Source organism: Apaloderma vittatum, unplaced genomic scaffold (genome assembly GCF_000703405.1).
Source record: "Apaloderma vittatum isolate BGI_N311 unplaced genomic scaffold, ASM70340v1 scaffold3528, whole genome shotgun sequence".
Classification (NCBI taxonomy): Eukaryota; Metazoa; Chordata; class Aves; order Trogoniformes; family Trogonidae; genus Apaloderma; species Apaloderma vittatum.
The window spans coordinates 4,744-21,533 of NW_009731075.1; the positions used below are offsets into that span (position 1 = coordinate 4,744).

The window sequence follows — 16,790 nt, forward strand, 5'->3', positions numbered from 1 at the left end:
TTACTGAACACATAATGGAACCGCAACCTACATTTGATAGTCTGAAAGACACTTGGGCTATGCAAGACAGACATTGCACAAATGTTTCCAATACCTTCCGAATTCAGGGTATCACTCTTAGTCTGAACCATCTACAAGGATATCTTTGAGACCATCCACCAGAGAAACACTGAGCACAGCTCTGCAGTGCCTATTTGCAGAGTTCTCTGCTGTTTTGCTCATAGGTGGAGCATCCCCCAGTGCACTTGTGTCAGGATTTTGTCTACTCCTTCACTGAAGACAGTTATCAACCCACTGAGCCTTTAGGAGTGCATGGAGTGGGATGGGAGGAATACCACCAGACATCAATGTCTTTTAATCAGGCAAATGTTACTCAATGATCAAAAAGGAACTGTTTTCCAATACTTCTCTCTGTCCTCAGTTTTCCCCTCCACCACACCTGTGTGTTTCCAACGCTCCCTTACTGCACTCAATTCATTTGTTTTGGGTAAACCTGGATAATTCAGCTATGGCTTATCGCAGCCTGCAGTATCTTTCCCATTATGACCTTTCCTGAGCATGACTTGGGGCAGAGGAATAGATAATATATTGCCAACAATCACTATAACCTCCAGATTTCAAAGAAACTGTATCACCCTGAATGGTATCTCTTGTACAAGCAGCTGATGAGAGGGCAGGAACAGGATCTGACATGTGGTCAGAAGTACTGGAACTGCTACTACTACTGAGCAGGTCCTGTAAACACTCCATTTGAGACATGGAAGAGACAGCGTGGCTGGGCTTTGTGCAGAAGTCTAGAAGAGCTGTTATCAAAGCATTAGACATCCATAACTACACGGTTGCCAGGACTGTGCCTGGCACACGTAGAGCTGGCACAGGGCAGGTGGTCTCTGATGAAGCTTGTTTCTCCACACAACTTCCCTGACAGCTCACAGCCCCTACAGAATTGTCTCTCAAGGCACAGCAGCTCTCACAGTCAATCCAGAGACTCACACTGCTTTTCCACAGCTCTGCAACCAGTGCCCTAATTCTGCCTGAAACCTCCTAAACACAGTCCCATGCTCAGGACACATACAGGAAAAGAGTACGCACAGTTACTCCTGGGGCCATCTGGACCCCTGATTTTGCAGTTCCCACTGCCAGCCATGGCAGGGAGCAGGCCAGGGGGATGTTCCTGCGTGTTGTTTCCGGGGAGGGGTCCACTGCAGGTTGCAGGCATGCAGACATGTGCAGCACCATTGCCTGCTTTTCCCTGGACTCTTCTCCTGGACTGTTGGTCCGGAGACTAAGGCATGGCTGTTTTCACAAGCAGTGGGCTTGGTGGAGTGCTCTCTTCTCCCCTGCTGATCCGTTCAAGATCTCTGTGCTTAGGGTGCACGCACTGTGCTGCCTCTGAACCATGATTTTCCATCTCATCAAGAACACGCTCTTCATCTGTTTGAAATGAATGCAACACTGCTTGCCAGTCCTCACCCACTCTGGCGCTGGTTTGACATTAGCAACACGATGGTGCATTTGCTGGAGAAACTTTTGGCCTTTCAGAGCACATGCTGTCAAGCTCCAGCTTGCCCCTTGCTCTATATTCTGGGAGGCCAATACACTATTGCACTATTGCAAAATGCAGCAGGCATAAAGGAGAAATAATTTGTATAAGGTTTTAAGAAAGATGCTGTTCATAAAAGAACAGCAAAAGACATAGGGCTAGTGAAGAAAGCTTCCAGGAAATAAAGAAGCAGCTGAAAATCAGAACAAGCAGAAATCTGGCAGCCAGTAGCAAATATGAAGTCACACATAGTATTTGTCCGTTTTGCATAGCAGGAGAAGTACTTCAGAGTAAGGTGGGAACTCATGAGAGTTTTAAAGCTTTCTGTTGGCACACGTATTTTTCTTTTGTTCTGGAAATACTCTTTGTTTGAGAATGCCCAGGGAAGTTGTGGAGTCTCCTCTGGGGACTTTCAAAATTTCAAAACCCACTTGGATAAAATCATAGAATGCCTCCAGAGATGGGAGTCTCCACTACCTCTCTGGGCAACCCGTTACAGTGTTTCACCACCCTCACAGTAAAGAACTTATTCCTAACAGATAATCTAAACCTATCTTGCCCTAGTTTAAAACCATTGCCCCTCATCCTGTCACTACATGCCCTTGCAAACAGTTCCTCTCCAGCTTTCCTGTAGGCCCCCTTCAGGTGCTGGAAGTACAGTGTAAGGTCTCCCAGGAGCTTTCTCTTCTCCAGGCTGAACAGCCCAACTCCCTCAGCCTGTCAATCCTGTGTAATGTGTACTAGGCAATCCTGCTCTAGTGGGGGGATTGGACTAGATGATCTCTAGAGTTCCCTACAATGATTCTGTGTGTCCTGGTTTGCGCCACACAGAACCAATTCCCTTCAGTGATTTTTGCTTCTCAGTTCAGTCTCTTCTAAGAGGCTGCACTTTCTGAAGTTAGCAGCATGTTTTTGCAGACAGTGTGTGCTACTGGCAGTGATAACATCTGATGTTTGCAGTTACTGCCTAGGACTGGGATGCAGAAAGGCTCTTGCTGATACTTATTCCTGTAGTGACCAAGGCCACTGCTGGCTCTTGTGTGCCATGCTGGGGGTGCCGGGGAGTAATAGGTATCACAAAGAAGTAAAAGGTTGCACCTCCAGTGAGTTACAGACAGGGCAAGTGACCAACAAGAGTATTCCATTCCATATATGTTATATTCAGTATAGAACTGAAGGATCACAAGGGTTTAGGTCTCTTTTGCCTTTTCCCCAGCGGCCAGCATCCAGGAAGGACTCTGTCCGATTTTCTGCCTTTGATCCCAATCCTGAGATCCTGAATCCAGCTCCCATATCCAGCTCCCTGCTGCTGCTGAGCCTGGCACTCTCCCAGCACCACGTGCTCTGCAGCATCAGTGGTGATTGCTACTGGTGGCTGGGGGCAGGAAGTTGGGTTTGATACTGGTTTGGTATATATGTACATAGTTCCGTATTTTTATTATTTCCTTATTCATTAAAGCTGTTTTACTTTTTTTCCAATCCATAAATCTCTCTGCCTCATTACCTTTTCCTTCCCGTTTGGGGAGGGAGAGGGGGCTAGAGAGTGTCTGTCAGCGTTTAGTGGCCAGCCCAGCCCTAACACATGACAGTACAGTCCCACTCATTGGATCCTACCCTTTTATCCCAGGAGACAAAGCTTCCATTTTGGTTTTCTCTGTAAAGATTTCATTCACACCTCTAAAACGACTCTACAAACACAATCAATAAGCAAAGACAGTCGGAGGATTTACTGCAGAACTGCACTATAGACACAGCCCTAATGACCACTGCTTTTCTGGAACTGAGGATTCTTGACTGGCTTCAAGAGGCATCTTCTCCTTGTAAGAATCTCACTCAGATATTTATACATGAGAGCGATCTTAGAGCAGTAAAGCCTACTTCTAACTTCCAAAACCGGATACAGCAAGCTATAGTCAGTCCTGTAGTGTCTGATGCAGTGGCATCCAAACAATTTTGGAGGATACCTCTCTTCACTGTTAACTGTTCACGCTTCTTCAGACGCCCAGGACTGAGAACCACATTCACTCAAAATTCAGGCACAATACCAGCACCAGCTACCCACCAACAGCATGCAAATTCATAATAGTGAAACACATCTCAACCAATACCACCTTAACCGGTTGTGCAAACACCAAAGGATTATTCTGATAACCCTTATTCCTGAAAACAATAGTAATCCACTTCTGTTCTAGTACGGTCATCTTCAGCTGTACAGTGTGATAGCAGGAAGATGAAGTAAGTTTAATTGTAACATCCATTTCCTTACGCAGAACTTCTGCACCCATGATGGTCTGTAAAACAGTTTGTTTCCACCACATCACGCTGAGCCTCTGCTCCAGAAGCACTGGGTACAGATGGTGCTCTGACAACTTCTATATTCACGGCATCATCAAAGCTCATTTCATGCGCTTTTTCGTGTCCTCAGTACACAGTACATTCACTATACTCTCACAATTCCTGTATGCTCTGAGTTACCATTGGATTTCCCTTAATCATTCAGATTTCTAATTACCATTACAGATCAACAGAGGTGATTAGCATGCCATGATGGCAGCGCTAGAACTTCTGCCTCTAGGAGCATTGTAAAAGAACAATTGCTAGGTGGTGTTATGCTGCACACTGTCAGAGAAGTTGGGATATATCCAGAACTCCTAACATCAGCTGAATTCAGACAACCAAGTCTCAGTATGCTGAAGAACGAACAATGTCAGTGCTTTTACATAAAATGTCCTTCATCACCACTGGGGGAAGCTGTATTCAGTCCCTGAAGAATAAATAAGATGGTTCAAGCAACACTGTATCTTCTTGCCTGGCAAATGGAGAATCAACAGTATCTTCTGAAAAAATAACAACATAAGGCAGCAGAACTGCATTTTTGAGCACCAAAGCTGGAATGCAGAAGGCCATTCTAATTGCACTAGTGTCCTCTCTACCCCACTGAGTTTCATCTACAAGGAAAAGGACCAAGCCCTGAATGTCAGCTGAGTCTTGGCTTCAGGGGCCTTGAGTGGCAGAGGGAAGAAAAAAGAGACACGTCTCCCTAAAAGTTCTGGTTCCAACCACAGAGCTCCCAAGTGTTTCCAACTTAGCTTCAGTAAGATTTGTCATCACCAGACATGCAAAACACAACAACCTCTCCTAGATCTGCAGTATGGGTAGTTTGATGCCCTGTGGCTGAAGCCTCAGCAACACAGGTTCACAGGTGCCATTTCAAGGTCTGTTGTTTTGGAGTTCCTTGCCCCACTGACCATTACCAGCCACAAGTAGACAAGTTTGAAGGACAGTGAAGTAAAGTTTTCCTTAAGAATTACTGTAATAGATGGGATAGTATAAACACTGAAGATATTTTCGCAATTTAAACATACGTGGCATGCAGAAAAGACAGAGATAAACGGAATAATCCGCTGGAGGAGAAGCCCCTTTTTTAAAGTGTTGTTCTTTAGAATGGATCATACCTCATACAAAACTGTAGTATTCCCATGAAGGAGAGGCCCATAGCAAATGTAGGAATGACCAACAACCCAGCCTAAATCAGAAGCTGCCCACCACACCTAAAATGAAATAAAAACATAAATCTGATGAGGAGTTTTCAAGAGGACACTTCAAAAACATTTGTATGGCAATTAATCAGAATTACCTCACCAGGTTCGAGCCCATAGACAGCTGACATTGTCCAGTTCAGCATAACTGCATAGCCACCTGTTGGTCTGATGACACCCTAAGGGAGAAAATTTGAATATTTAAGATCATTTGAAGGATGCAACGATACTCCTGTCTTCAGTGACGTTTTGGGGGTTTAGCAGCAATAGACTTAAACAATTCCAACACTCTTCACTTAAAGAGAAGGATCCATTGCAACAAGCACATGCTTGTGCTAGCACTCCCACTGAAGAAGCAATTTCAGAATACAAACAAGTAAACACACAACAAAACAAACTTTAAAACAAACTTAAAATCCCATCCCATGGTATATTCTCTTTATGTAGTTACTAGAATGAAATAGGTATTTTCAGGCCTCGTCCAAGCAAGAAGAAACTGTGGAGACATACTCACTTATTAAAATGGATATTGCCACAGCAGAGAATGGTTAAGTAACGTGTCATGAATTTCAGAAAGCAGACTGTCTTTGTTAAGTCTCAGCCTCTAATTTAACAACGGGTTTGTTATGAAGGTCATAACTGAGTAATTCTACTTGCATGAATATTCAAAAGCAAGTTCCTTAAATGAATAAAAAACCTACTTTATTCATTAAGCTACACACAGTAGCTTAGTGCTAGTTGACAGTCTCCCTTCATTCAAGGTGTCTATATATTTCCCTGGAGAGTCAACACAGTGAAACTACTGAGAACTTTTATCTCTAAGATACTGTGTTTTAAAACTAACAGTCAGGGAAAACACCCACTATAACAAAGGATCTTATCATGGACTTTTTGACAATACAATTCAAGATACACATGTTGCTTCAAAGTGCCCACATTCAAGGTAAAAGCAGAAGATTTTCTGCTCAGGAAAACTGATATTCGTTTTCCATTACCTCCCCACAGATTCTGAACTTTTTAGGCCATATCACTAAATAACTTTCTAGTAGTAGCCTTGAGCACTGCTCTACCCAGGGATGTCTGATACTGTCTCTGAATCTGTGGTGTTCAGACCGCCGTCAGAAAATTATATTGAGTTTGCCTTCTACACTTTAAAAGAGAATTTTAAATACCAAGGAAACAATAAAAGATCTTTCAAAAATAGATCACTAAGACTAATTGACATTTAAAAGAAAAAACTTTCAAAGAATACCCTATGTTAGTTTTCACTTAATTGAAACTTCCATTTTCATTGGAATTATGCTCTCAGAACTGTTCAGTAAAACAGAATGTTCTGCCCTCAGAACATTTAATTCCATATAATCTGTAATGTCAATCACTATATCTTATCTACGGGAAGATTAGCTAGTATGTAAATAATGAATAAGCAAAGACTACAGTCCTTGTTACAGCTAGGATAGACCTAATTTTTCTTCTTAGGAGCTGCCAGCTGGGTTTAAACCACAACAACTATTCAGCAATAAATGCTATCACAGAAGTGATATATTAACTAATCTTTCCATTAAGTGACTATATGACACTTATCTAAACCAGTTCAAACTCAGAAGATAAAAAAGGATAGAAGACATTCCATTGTCCTCAAAAGTTTATACTGTACAAACATTCTGGAGCAAATGCAGTTTGTCTTTATATTACTACTATTTAAATAAACAAGTATGATTTATTCCTAGACACTGGCTTTAAACTAGTGAAATGTGAATAAATTAGATTAAACTATTTCTAGAAATGCTTATCATTTATAGCATTGAGCTCTCACAAATATTTTCAGCTTTTTTAATTAAATATTTTTGCAAGTGGAACTGCAAATAAGTTGGTCACAGACATTTAGACTACAGATGGGCCTTTACCTTGGGTAAACCTGTTGTTCCAGATGTATAAAGAATATAAAGTGGATGGTCTGAGGGAACTGAGACACATTCACAACCTTGTGCTTTTGTAAGCTCTTCTTCCCAGTCAAGATCACGACCTGGGACAAGCGGAACATGGCCCTGCTCATTGGAAAACAGAAAACTGCTGAAAGAAAATCAGATTGAATATACGGAATCAAGTCAAAAAGCATGTACTAGCCTATTTTTGGTACAGTAATATTAAATTTTCTGGACAGTAATCTCTCTACTGTATTAGTTCTATTTACTATTTATGAATAGAAAGTTTTCCCACAAAATTCACAAAAAAACTACAACAGATACAGTAAAAATTTTACTCATAAAAGAGAAAAGGCACATGCACTACATACACATCTAAAAGCTAACATAAAGGCACAACAACTGTACACCCACCAAATTAGGTCGCTTGTAAATGAGAACCTTATCAGGTTTGCTCTGTACCCTTGCCAGTGCTCCTTCAAGAAGGGATATGTACTCCACTTTCCTTTTTGGCTCTACTCCAAAACTTGCTGTTACAATAAGTTTGGGCTAAAATAAAAAAGATGGTTAATAGATACATTTGCAATATATTTCATCTATGTAACCTAATAACATGTTTTCTATGAAATTCTTTGCTTAATGATGCTCAAATGCATAAAATGAATCTTCACATAATTAGAAATTAGAGGGGTTGGTCAGTTTTCTAAGGAAAACAAGCTTGTGTGATCTTGCTGTCCACGCATCTGTATTTTGTTCAGGAGCACACTAATAACTTCCAACACTCTTCATCATTTTCAACCAAATTCTAGTAAGATATCAACAGTATTAAGTTCTTGTAAGTTGCACAAAAATTATCATGGAGAAAAAAACTTCTCTATCTTAGCCCCCCCATTAAGGGAAAGTGGTACAGTGATGTTGACAATTACCTGTCCTGTTTAGTCCGATTTCTAACTATGTGCCTGCACCCAATGGCATATTTCAAAACCGGCTGCAACACTTTGCTGGCTCTTTTCCAGCCTGCAATTAAATGGCACAAGAAGGAAAATAGGAGAAAGAGAAAAAATAAGGCAAATGAGAGATGACAGAAAACTAGAAATACAGGAAGAGAATAAGCTAAAGATGTAAGGCACATGAGCGGAGTAAAAATGGAGTCTTCCAAGTGATGGTTGCAGGATTCATGATGCAGAACCACTAAAAAATAGATTACTATAGTTTGGGGATTTTTTCAGAATAATTTCTATTTCCAAATGTGCATTGAGCATCTCAATGAATAAATCAACCTCAGGTTTTACATAAGATTTCCTAAGTCAAGAAGTCTGCATACAAACTATTTTGACTTAGGTCCTGAAATCAGTACTTTCATTTCTTGTATTTCAGGGAATGAAAGGTAGCACCAAAGAAACAATGTGTTAGAACACAATTTAACTGGAGAAGAGTTAAGTCTTCAATCTCCATGCTTTTGGAATTTTAGGAGTATTTATCTTATGCCCCTCACTTTGATCAAGCTAGTTTACTAATTGTGTGCATTAGCATAAATCTCATTAAGTAGGCACAAACCACAATGCCACAGTTAAAGCTGCATTAAACTCAGCACAGTAAGCACAGATTAAACTGGTTTTTGTGCAATAATAAAATGTTTCCTGACCAAATCTGCCATTCAGGAAAGTTTGCTAATTAGCATATATTAAAAATAAAGACTTCAGATGAGCTTCAAAATTTCAGCATTCATCCTCTTTTTCTTTTCAGATGCACTGATTTTAAGAAAAGGTAACACAACACAATGCAGTTCAACTGGAAATTCATCTGGAGGCAATCCTGAAATCACACTGTAATTAATGTAAGATATTAACACAGTTCTATTCAATTGCTAAGATGAAAGACTGTTGTCAACACCAGGTTTACAGTCATTTGTAAATGATGCCACCTCTGCTCATCAACTGCTTTGTATGCAGCAAGGAAGTCTAAAAATAAACAATACTAAATTGGCTAAGGTGATTTATTTCCCCAGTGAGGGTTGCTACTTGGAAGCATCATGGATCACTCCGCGCAAATCAAACATCCATTAATGGCTTTAACTGCTGTTTTCCAGTGCTTTGCCTTTGCTACTGCCATTACTTCCCCTGTATCTCTGCTCCCATATTGCTTTTATACATCCATTTCCCACCTCCTCTGTGGCTCCATGTAGTCCTGCATGGTAAGATTAGATAGAAATATAACTAGTTTGAAGGAAAACCAGGAAACTTCAAAGGTTTGCTGGAAAAGGAATGCCAGTGATCGTGAACTGCAGAAAAAAAAAAACCTATGAAGAAGTAGAAATGAGATCAAGCAAGGCTTGACTAACAATTTTGTTTTGTTGTAAAGACTCATCTTACAAATTCTTCTACATTCTCTAATAGCATACAAGGCAAAGTTTAGAAAAAGCAATAAATACATTTCATTGGGTCAGCTAATAAAGCTGAAAAAACCTCGACATGAAAACCAACTCCTTTGGGGCACAAAACGTCAGGAGTGTCAGGAAGATGCGTACTGAGAGATCCACCACTTGGGCTGATTCAACACACAAAGCTCTTTCCTCTTCATGTCCCGGCCACACACCTGATCACAAGCTTAGGCTCAAACTCACCAGGCTTTTGCTGTGCCTCACTCCTCCTTAAAAGAAGTGACACGCATTTTAAAGAAATACAGTGCTTATGCAGTCATTATATAGCTCTGCTGCACCTACTGGTACCGCGCTGGATTTGTGCTTAGCTGATCCATGCCAGGCTGCCACACGCATTAAGTTCTGCCAGATATCATACAGTGCCCTAAAGACAGACACTTGAATCGTATCACGTGAGTATTTAAAAGTAAAACACAAGATAGTGCCTTCTAATCAAAAAAAAACCATATTCCAGAAACACACACTGCTTCAAGACAAGAAAAGACTGGACTGCAATTACAATGAGGGCAACTGTGCATCTTCAGTATCAGCAGCTGAGCTGGCTGCCTCATCACTCAAAAGATTTGATCGTCTTACAATGAGAAGTAGGGGTAACCATTCACAGCCATACCTGTGTGTCTGATTCAAAATAAACTGCTACAAGATACGAGCTCATTTTTCCAAGGAGGTCTTACTAAAATTTCCAAATGTGTCAACTGTAAATAAAAGAGGAATGCAGTATTTCCGACCTCCACGAAAGACAGTAACAGTTCTGAGTAACTTGGCTGTCTCATGCATTTTGTATTTCAAAGAACCGTTCATTTCCAAATCATAATACTGCTTTAGCGAGGCACCTTCAAAAAACATGTCTGAAAAGTTTCATTACTTGTACTTTATTCTTCAGGTTTTGGACTTGAAATCTAAAGAGTCCTCTAGAACTGCTGTATCATTGTAGAGATTCAAAAAAACATGAGAAAACTTGATCACTGAAGACATAGCAACTACCCTATTAAATAGGCGTATAAGCATATTGTTCTTAAGTAGCCTTCTCCATTTTCCTACCTCACTAAGATAAAGCACTTAAATAGCTATCATGTTAATTTCTCAAAATATAGTTAATGTCCTTTTCCATATGCTGGAAAAGCAATGCAGCAAGCTGCAGGCAACCCAGGAGACTCCTAGAATGCATGGAGGATAACTTCCTCAGCCAGGTAATAGAGTCCTGCCAGAGGGAATGCAATACCGGACCTGATGGTCACCAGCGCAAGTGAGCTCAGCAGTGGAGACAGCCTGGGCTGCAGGGACCACGTGCTGGTGAAGTACCCAGTCCTGAGGGCTATGGGTCAGGCAAAGTCGAGACCTCGGATTTTAGAAAAGCAAAATTCCAGCTGTTCAAGGAGTTGGTCAAGAGGGCCCCCTGGGAAACTGCCCTCAGGGACAAGGGAACACAACAGAGCTTGCAGATCTATGCAAGGACAAGTATCCTGGGAAGAGCATAGGGATACCATCCAGTTGTGATAAACAAGACCAGCAAGCAGACCACAAGACAGGGACTTGAGGAGCAAAGTTCCTGCCACTGTAAGAGAAGTTAAGGTTCGTGACCACCTGAGGAATTTGATCATACACAAGTCCATAGGACCTGATGAGATGCATCCCCCAGTCCTGAGGGAATTGGCTGATGTAGTTGCCAAGCCACTCTCCATGGTATTCGAAAAGTCATGGCAGTCAGGTGAGGTCCCTGGGGACTGGAAGAAGGGAAACATTCCACCCCATTTTTAGAAAGGGTAGAAAGGAGGACCCTATGAACCACTGACCTGTCAGCCTCACCTCTGTGCCTGGGAAGATCACAAAATAGATCCTCCTAGAAGTAACGTTAAGGCACACAGAGGACAGGCAGGTTATTCAAGACAGCCAGCATGGCTTCACGAAGGGCAAGTCCTGCCTGTCCAACCTAGTTGCCTTCTATGATGGAGTGACTATATCAGCAGACAAGGGAAGAGCTAAGGATGTTTTTCTGGACTTCTGTAAGGCCTTTGGAACAGTCCCCCACAACATCCTTATCTCCAGATGGGAGAGATATGGATTACATGGGTGGACTGTTTGTTGGGTGAGGAATTGGTTGGATGGTTGCATCCGGAGGGTCACTGGCTTAATGTCCAGATGGAGATGAGTGACAAGTGGTGTCTCTCAGGGGTCTTTACTGGGACTAGTGCTGGTTAATATCTTCAGTAATGACATAGTGGGATCAATGGCACCCTCAACAAGTTTATAGACACCAGCAAGGTAAGTGGTGTGGTTCATATGCCAGAGGGATGGGATGTCATTCAGAGGGACCTGGACAAGCTGGTGAACTGGGCCCATGAGAACACCATGAGGTTCAACAAGGTCAGGTGCAAGGTCCTGCACCCAGGTTGGGGCAACCCCTGGTATCAATACAGGCTGTGGGGGACAAAGGGACTGAGAGTGGCACTGAAGAGAAGGGCTTAGGGTATTGGTGGATGTAAAGCTGGACATGAGCCAGCCACGTGCGCTCACAGCCCAGAAGGCCAATCACATTCCAAGCTGCATCAAAACAAGTGTGATCAGCAGGTCCAGAGAGGTGATTCTAACCCCTCTACTCTGCTCTCATGAGACCCCACCAGCAGTACTGTATCCAGCTCTGGAGCCCCCAGCACAAGACATGGACCTGCTTGACCAGGTCCAGAGGAAGGCCACAAAAATAAGCAGGGGCCTGAAGCACACCTCCTTTGAGGACAGGCTAAGAGAGTTGGGGTTATTCAGCCTCAAGAAAACTCTGGAGAGATCTTACTGCAGCCTTTCAGTACTTAAAAGGGGCCTATAAGAAAGATGAGGACAATCTCTATAGCAGGGCCTTTTGCAATAGGACAAGGGGCAACAGTTTTAAACTAAGAGGGTAGATTTAGACTAGATGTAAGGAAGAAATGGTGATACACTGGAACAGGTTGCCCAGAGAGGTGGTAGAAGCTCCATCCCTGGAAACATTCAAGATTAGGTTGTATGCGGCTCTGAGTAACCTGATCTAGTTGAAAATGTCCCTGCTCACTGCAGGGGCATTGGACCAGATGACCTTTAAAGGTCCCTAACTATTCTGTGCAAGTATCTATTGTTTTGATACTGCAAACTAGATACTCCCAAATTCAGGTGAAAGGAAAGATGACAAGAAAAGCCTGTTCTCACACTCTGTATCATAGAATCATACAATGTGTTGGGTTGGAAGGGACTTCATCACAATTCACCGCAGAACATCTGTAACTGCCAATACCTGACAAAAGTAAAAATTATCATCTGCAGGACTTCGCAGCATTCCCAGACCTACTTAAAATTCAATATATATTAAGGTAAGCTGGTAAAGTATATGTACCTTTCCATAGTCACTAGAAAGTGCCTATTTCTTTCACTTAAATCATCCAATAAAAGGTGAAGTTTGACCTTTTTTCCCCAAGAGCATCTCACAGCCAGCCTTCCACTACATATCTTTAACTCTTTCTAAGTAATCTTACCAATATTAGATACTGTATTGTGACATCTAAACCAATTCATATAAAAAAGTAATAGAAAGGTTATTTTTTATGAGACTGGTTCAATTAACTTATCAGTTCAGCAGAATATCATCTATCACAGTTACTTACATACGTATTTTAGAGATAATCTCTGTAGTGTGCAATTCACTTATCAAGAAACCTTTACCATATTGCAAAACTGGGGCATGTTTTGAAATTTAGATCAAGGGTGTGTTTCTCCTCTTTCATTACACAAGATAGATGGAAAATCATCCACAATATCTGAATCTCCCTTTTAAAGAAACAAAAAGGCAATGTAAATCAGGATTTAATCCATGGCCTGCAGCTAGTAATTCTATAGCTAACCATTCAAAAGACTTGCTTTGTGACCTTGGCTAAATCACTTATATTTCTCTGGTTTTAATGCATCAAGTGAAGATTATGATTACTGTGCTGTCTCCCTTTGTTCCTCAGAGAAAATCCATTGGGATTAATTAGTTAATATTTGCAAAATACTATAAAAGTAAACAGGCTAGATGATTTGCATTGTAGCCACCTTCATTTTAAAATGTTCATCATTTTTTCTTCTACATTATTTTTCCCTAATTCTGTGAGTTAAAACTAATTTTTATAGCTTGTTAAAAAAGTGGGGGAATGGGAAGAAAGACGGGGAAAACTACAAAGCTTTTGTTAGGCTTCGCCCAGGGTTTTTTCACAACTGCAACAAGTCCTTGCAAGCCATTTTATTAACTACTTCTTTGTTAAAACATCAAGGTGGAGAAGGGGGATACATTCAAGACAGTGATCTGAAAAGCACTTCTGTACACAAAAATCTAAGTAAAAATTCCACAAATCCTCTAGGCTTTACCCTGCATAATGGTTTGGTTTATACATATAACCAACATGATCCAGTGGCAGACTGCTACCACGAATTGTCTGAATGATCCAGGTGACTGATCAAGATGGCAAAGACTTTTGTGATGTTCACTGGCAGAACACAAGAACATCAACTTCCAGGACAAACATTGTTAGCTGGTTTGAAACTAATGCATATGTGCTACAATAGGTATATATAAGACACTAAGTAGATTACTAAAGTACTGTTTGCATTTTTGCTTACAAAGACTTACACAATGCTGCATAAACAAACTCAACTTGTGCCAAACTTGGAAGCCTTTAAAGCATTCACCCCCATTAATTACATTCTCTGCAGAGTCACTTACTTAAGGCAATTGGTTCCCCAGTTTTCTTGCTTCATGTAGAAACTATATAAAGTAGATTTATAGCTGAAAAATATGTACTACCAAATATGTCTAAACACCAAGTAAACCAACAAGTCATTTAGGGTTGGCAGCATTTTCCTAGTACATTTGAGGAAAATGCTGGGCAAAAAGCCAATTTTAAGGTGATGATCCATAGAAAGAGACTAACAAATGGGAGAAGAAAGTACGCTCTAGACAGCAGCATGTTAAACTCATGCTTTTTAAAAGAGATCAATGTTTGTATCTCAGTGTTTGCTATGGAAGTATCAACCTCAGCACAGATGTAGTACTTTGTTTATATGACAGTGTTAGGTATTATGAAGTGCAAGCCACACAGAGAGAAATACTGTTATCCCTCTCTGGGGGGAAAAAACCCAAACCCCACAGTTTTTGGACATTGACTTGTATGAATAAGTAATGCAATAGTGTTCGCTGTTCCAAATAGGTATTACCTTGGCATGATCAATGCGAACAGAAAGCTCCTTAGATGCAAATCCACCGAAAATGAGGCTATGGATGGCTCCTATTCTTGCACAAGCCAGCATACAGTACACTGTCTGTGGAATCATGGGCATGTAGATGACCACACGATCTCCTTTCTTCACGCCATGTCTGATCATCACATCAGCTAACTTGGAGACCTGTACTGACAAAACATTCACAACATATTAAAAGTTCCTCCAGATCTGCTGTTGCCCCATAAAAACAATAAATTTCACACAATCAGCAGACACGGCATATTAAGGAAACAAGTCAGCATGATAAAGGAAGATGATGAACAACACAATCCAGGTTCAATAAATTTATTTTTTGCAAAAAAACACTGTAATATATTTTTATACTGTAAAATCAGAATGGACCAAAGCTAATTATATGTTAGAGCAAAAAAAAAGTAGATCAGTAGCAATGTGTTGCAAAATTTTAAATGACAATGTAACCACTCGTTTTATCCAGATAACTGCTTATATTTCTTAATTTTAAGAATGGATGTAAACAGGGAATTTCATAATGCAAATTCTATCCTAACAGTATCTAAGTTTGAAACACAAATCAAGATGCAGAAACATTTTCTCTACCACAAAAATGTAAACTTCTCAGAATCTGAGTCAAGAAACCTTATATCCTGAACCAAATGTAAATACAAATTCAAAGAAATACATTTAGACTTAAGATGTCATTTTTCCTCTCATTTTCAGATTTTCATTTTTGGTATGCAGAAGCCTGAAGACAGGCTATGCAGGGCAGTAAAGGTCTGGAACTGAAAAAATATGATAGATCATCAGCAATGCCAGTCATCTGTATCACCATAAGGAAATATCTACTACCTTGACAGTCTATAGTATTCTGTCACAAAACTAGTACTGAATAAAAATTCAACACCAGAATGGACAATTTACTACACAGTAAATTCTGTTAGAGCGAGAATGGGAGCCTGTGACAAGCCCTGTGCACTTGTCCCGACCTGCTTGTTGCAGCATGGAAATGTGGCACCTTGTGAAGGAAAAGCAAATTACTAATTCCCTGAGAGGAACTGAATGAACTCAGCTGTCAAAGGTTTCTCAAGTTCCAGAGCCTGACAGCTCTAAAATACTCAGTATCTAAAACTGTTCACTGCCTTTCAATTTTTTCAATTCAACATCACTGCACAGAGCTGTATTAATACAGAGGAAAAAACACATGTAACTGCACAAAACAGAGGCTAACAGGTTTATAGGAAGATCTGTAGCTAAGAAGAAACAAACTAGACTAATAAGTAATATAAAACAGGATGGATGTAAAAACATCCGAGGAAGTTGTAAGGTAGAACATTCCATAAGCATGGTTACACACCAGTCAGATGCAACACGAACAGAAGTCAGTCACTATAACACCCATCTGTAAGAAGGGACGGAAAGATGATCCAGGAAATTACAGACCTGCCAGTTTGACTTCAGTGCCAGGGAAGCTGATGGAACAGATCATCCTCAGTTCCATTATGCAGCACATGCAGGACAACCAGATGATCAGGCTCAGTCAGCATGGGTTTGTGAAGGGCAGGTCCTGTTTAAAAAACCTGATCTCCTTCTGTGACTGGGTGACCTTGTTGGATGAAGGAAAGGCTGTGGATGTCATCTACCTTGACTTTAGTAAGTCATTTGACACTGTTCCCCACAGCATTCTCCTAGAGAAATTGACTGCTCTGGGCTTGGAGGTGCATACGCTTTGCTGGGTGAAAAACTGGCTGGATGGTCGAGTCCAAAGAGTTGTGGTCAATGGAGGTAAATCCAGTTGGTGGCCGGTCATGAGTGGTGTCCCCCAGGGCTCAGTGCTGGGCCCAGTCTTGTTTAACATTTTCCTCAATGATTTGGACGAGGGGACAAAGTGCACCCTTAGTAAGTTTGCAGATGACACCAAGCTGGGTGGAAGCGTTGATCTGGTTGAGGGCAGAAAGGCTCTACAGAGGGATCCAGATTGGCCTTGGCCCAGTGATCCAGCCTATCAGATGAGTTTCAGTAAGGCCAAATGCTGAGTTCTACACTTCAGCCACAACAACCCCCAGCAGTGTTACAGGCTTGGGGGGGGGGGGCTGGGGGGGGGGCGG

At 41.2% G+C, this 16,790-nt stretch overlaps 1 protein-coding gene across 1 annotated transcript; it reads right to left on the bottom strand.

The window, feature by feature from the left end:
• Positions 1 to 4,998: 4,998 nt before the first annotated feature.
• LOC104278145 (acyl-CoA synthetase short-chain family member 3, mitochondrial-like) lies at positions 4,999 to 14,855 on the bottom strand (the record flags this gene model as incomplete). Its single annotated transcript, XM_009875037.1, has 5 exons — positions 4,999 to 5,094; positions 5,181 to 5,261; positions 6,990 to 7,130; positions 7,422 to 7,556; positions 14,662 to 14,855. Coding segments are annotated over 5 exons (647 nt in total), but the record flags the coding sequence as incomplete, so codon positions are not given.
• Between the last annotated feature and the right edge of the window lie 1,935 nt (positions 14,856 to 16,790).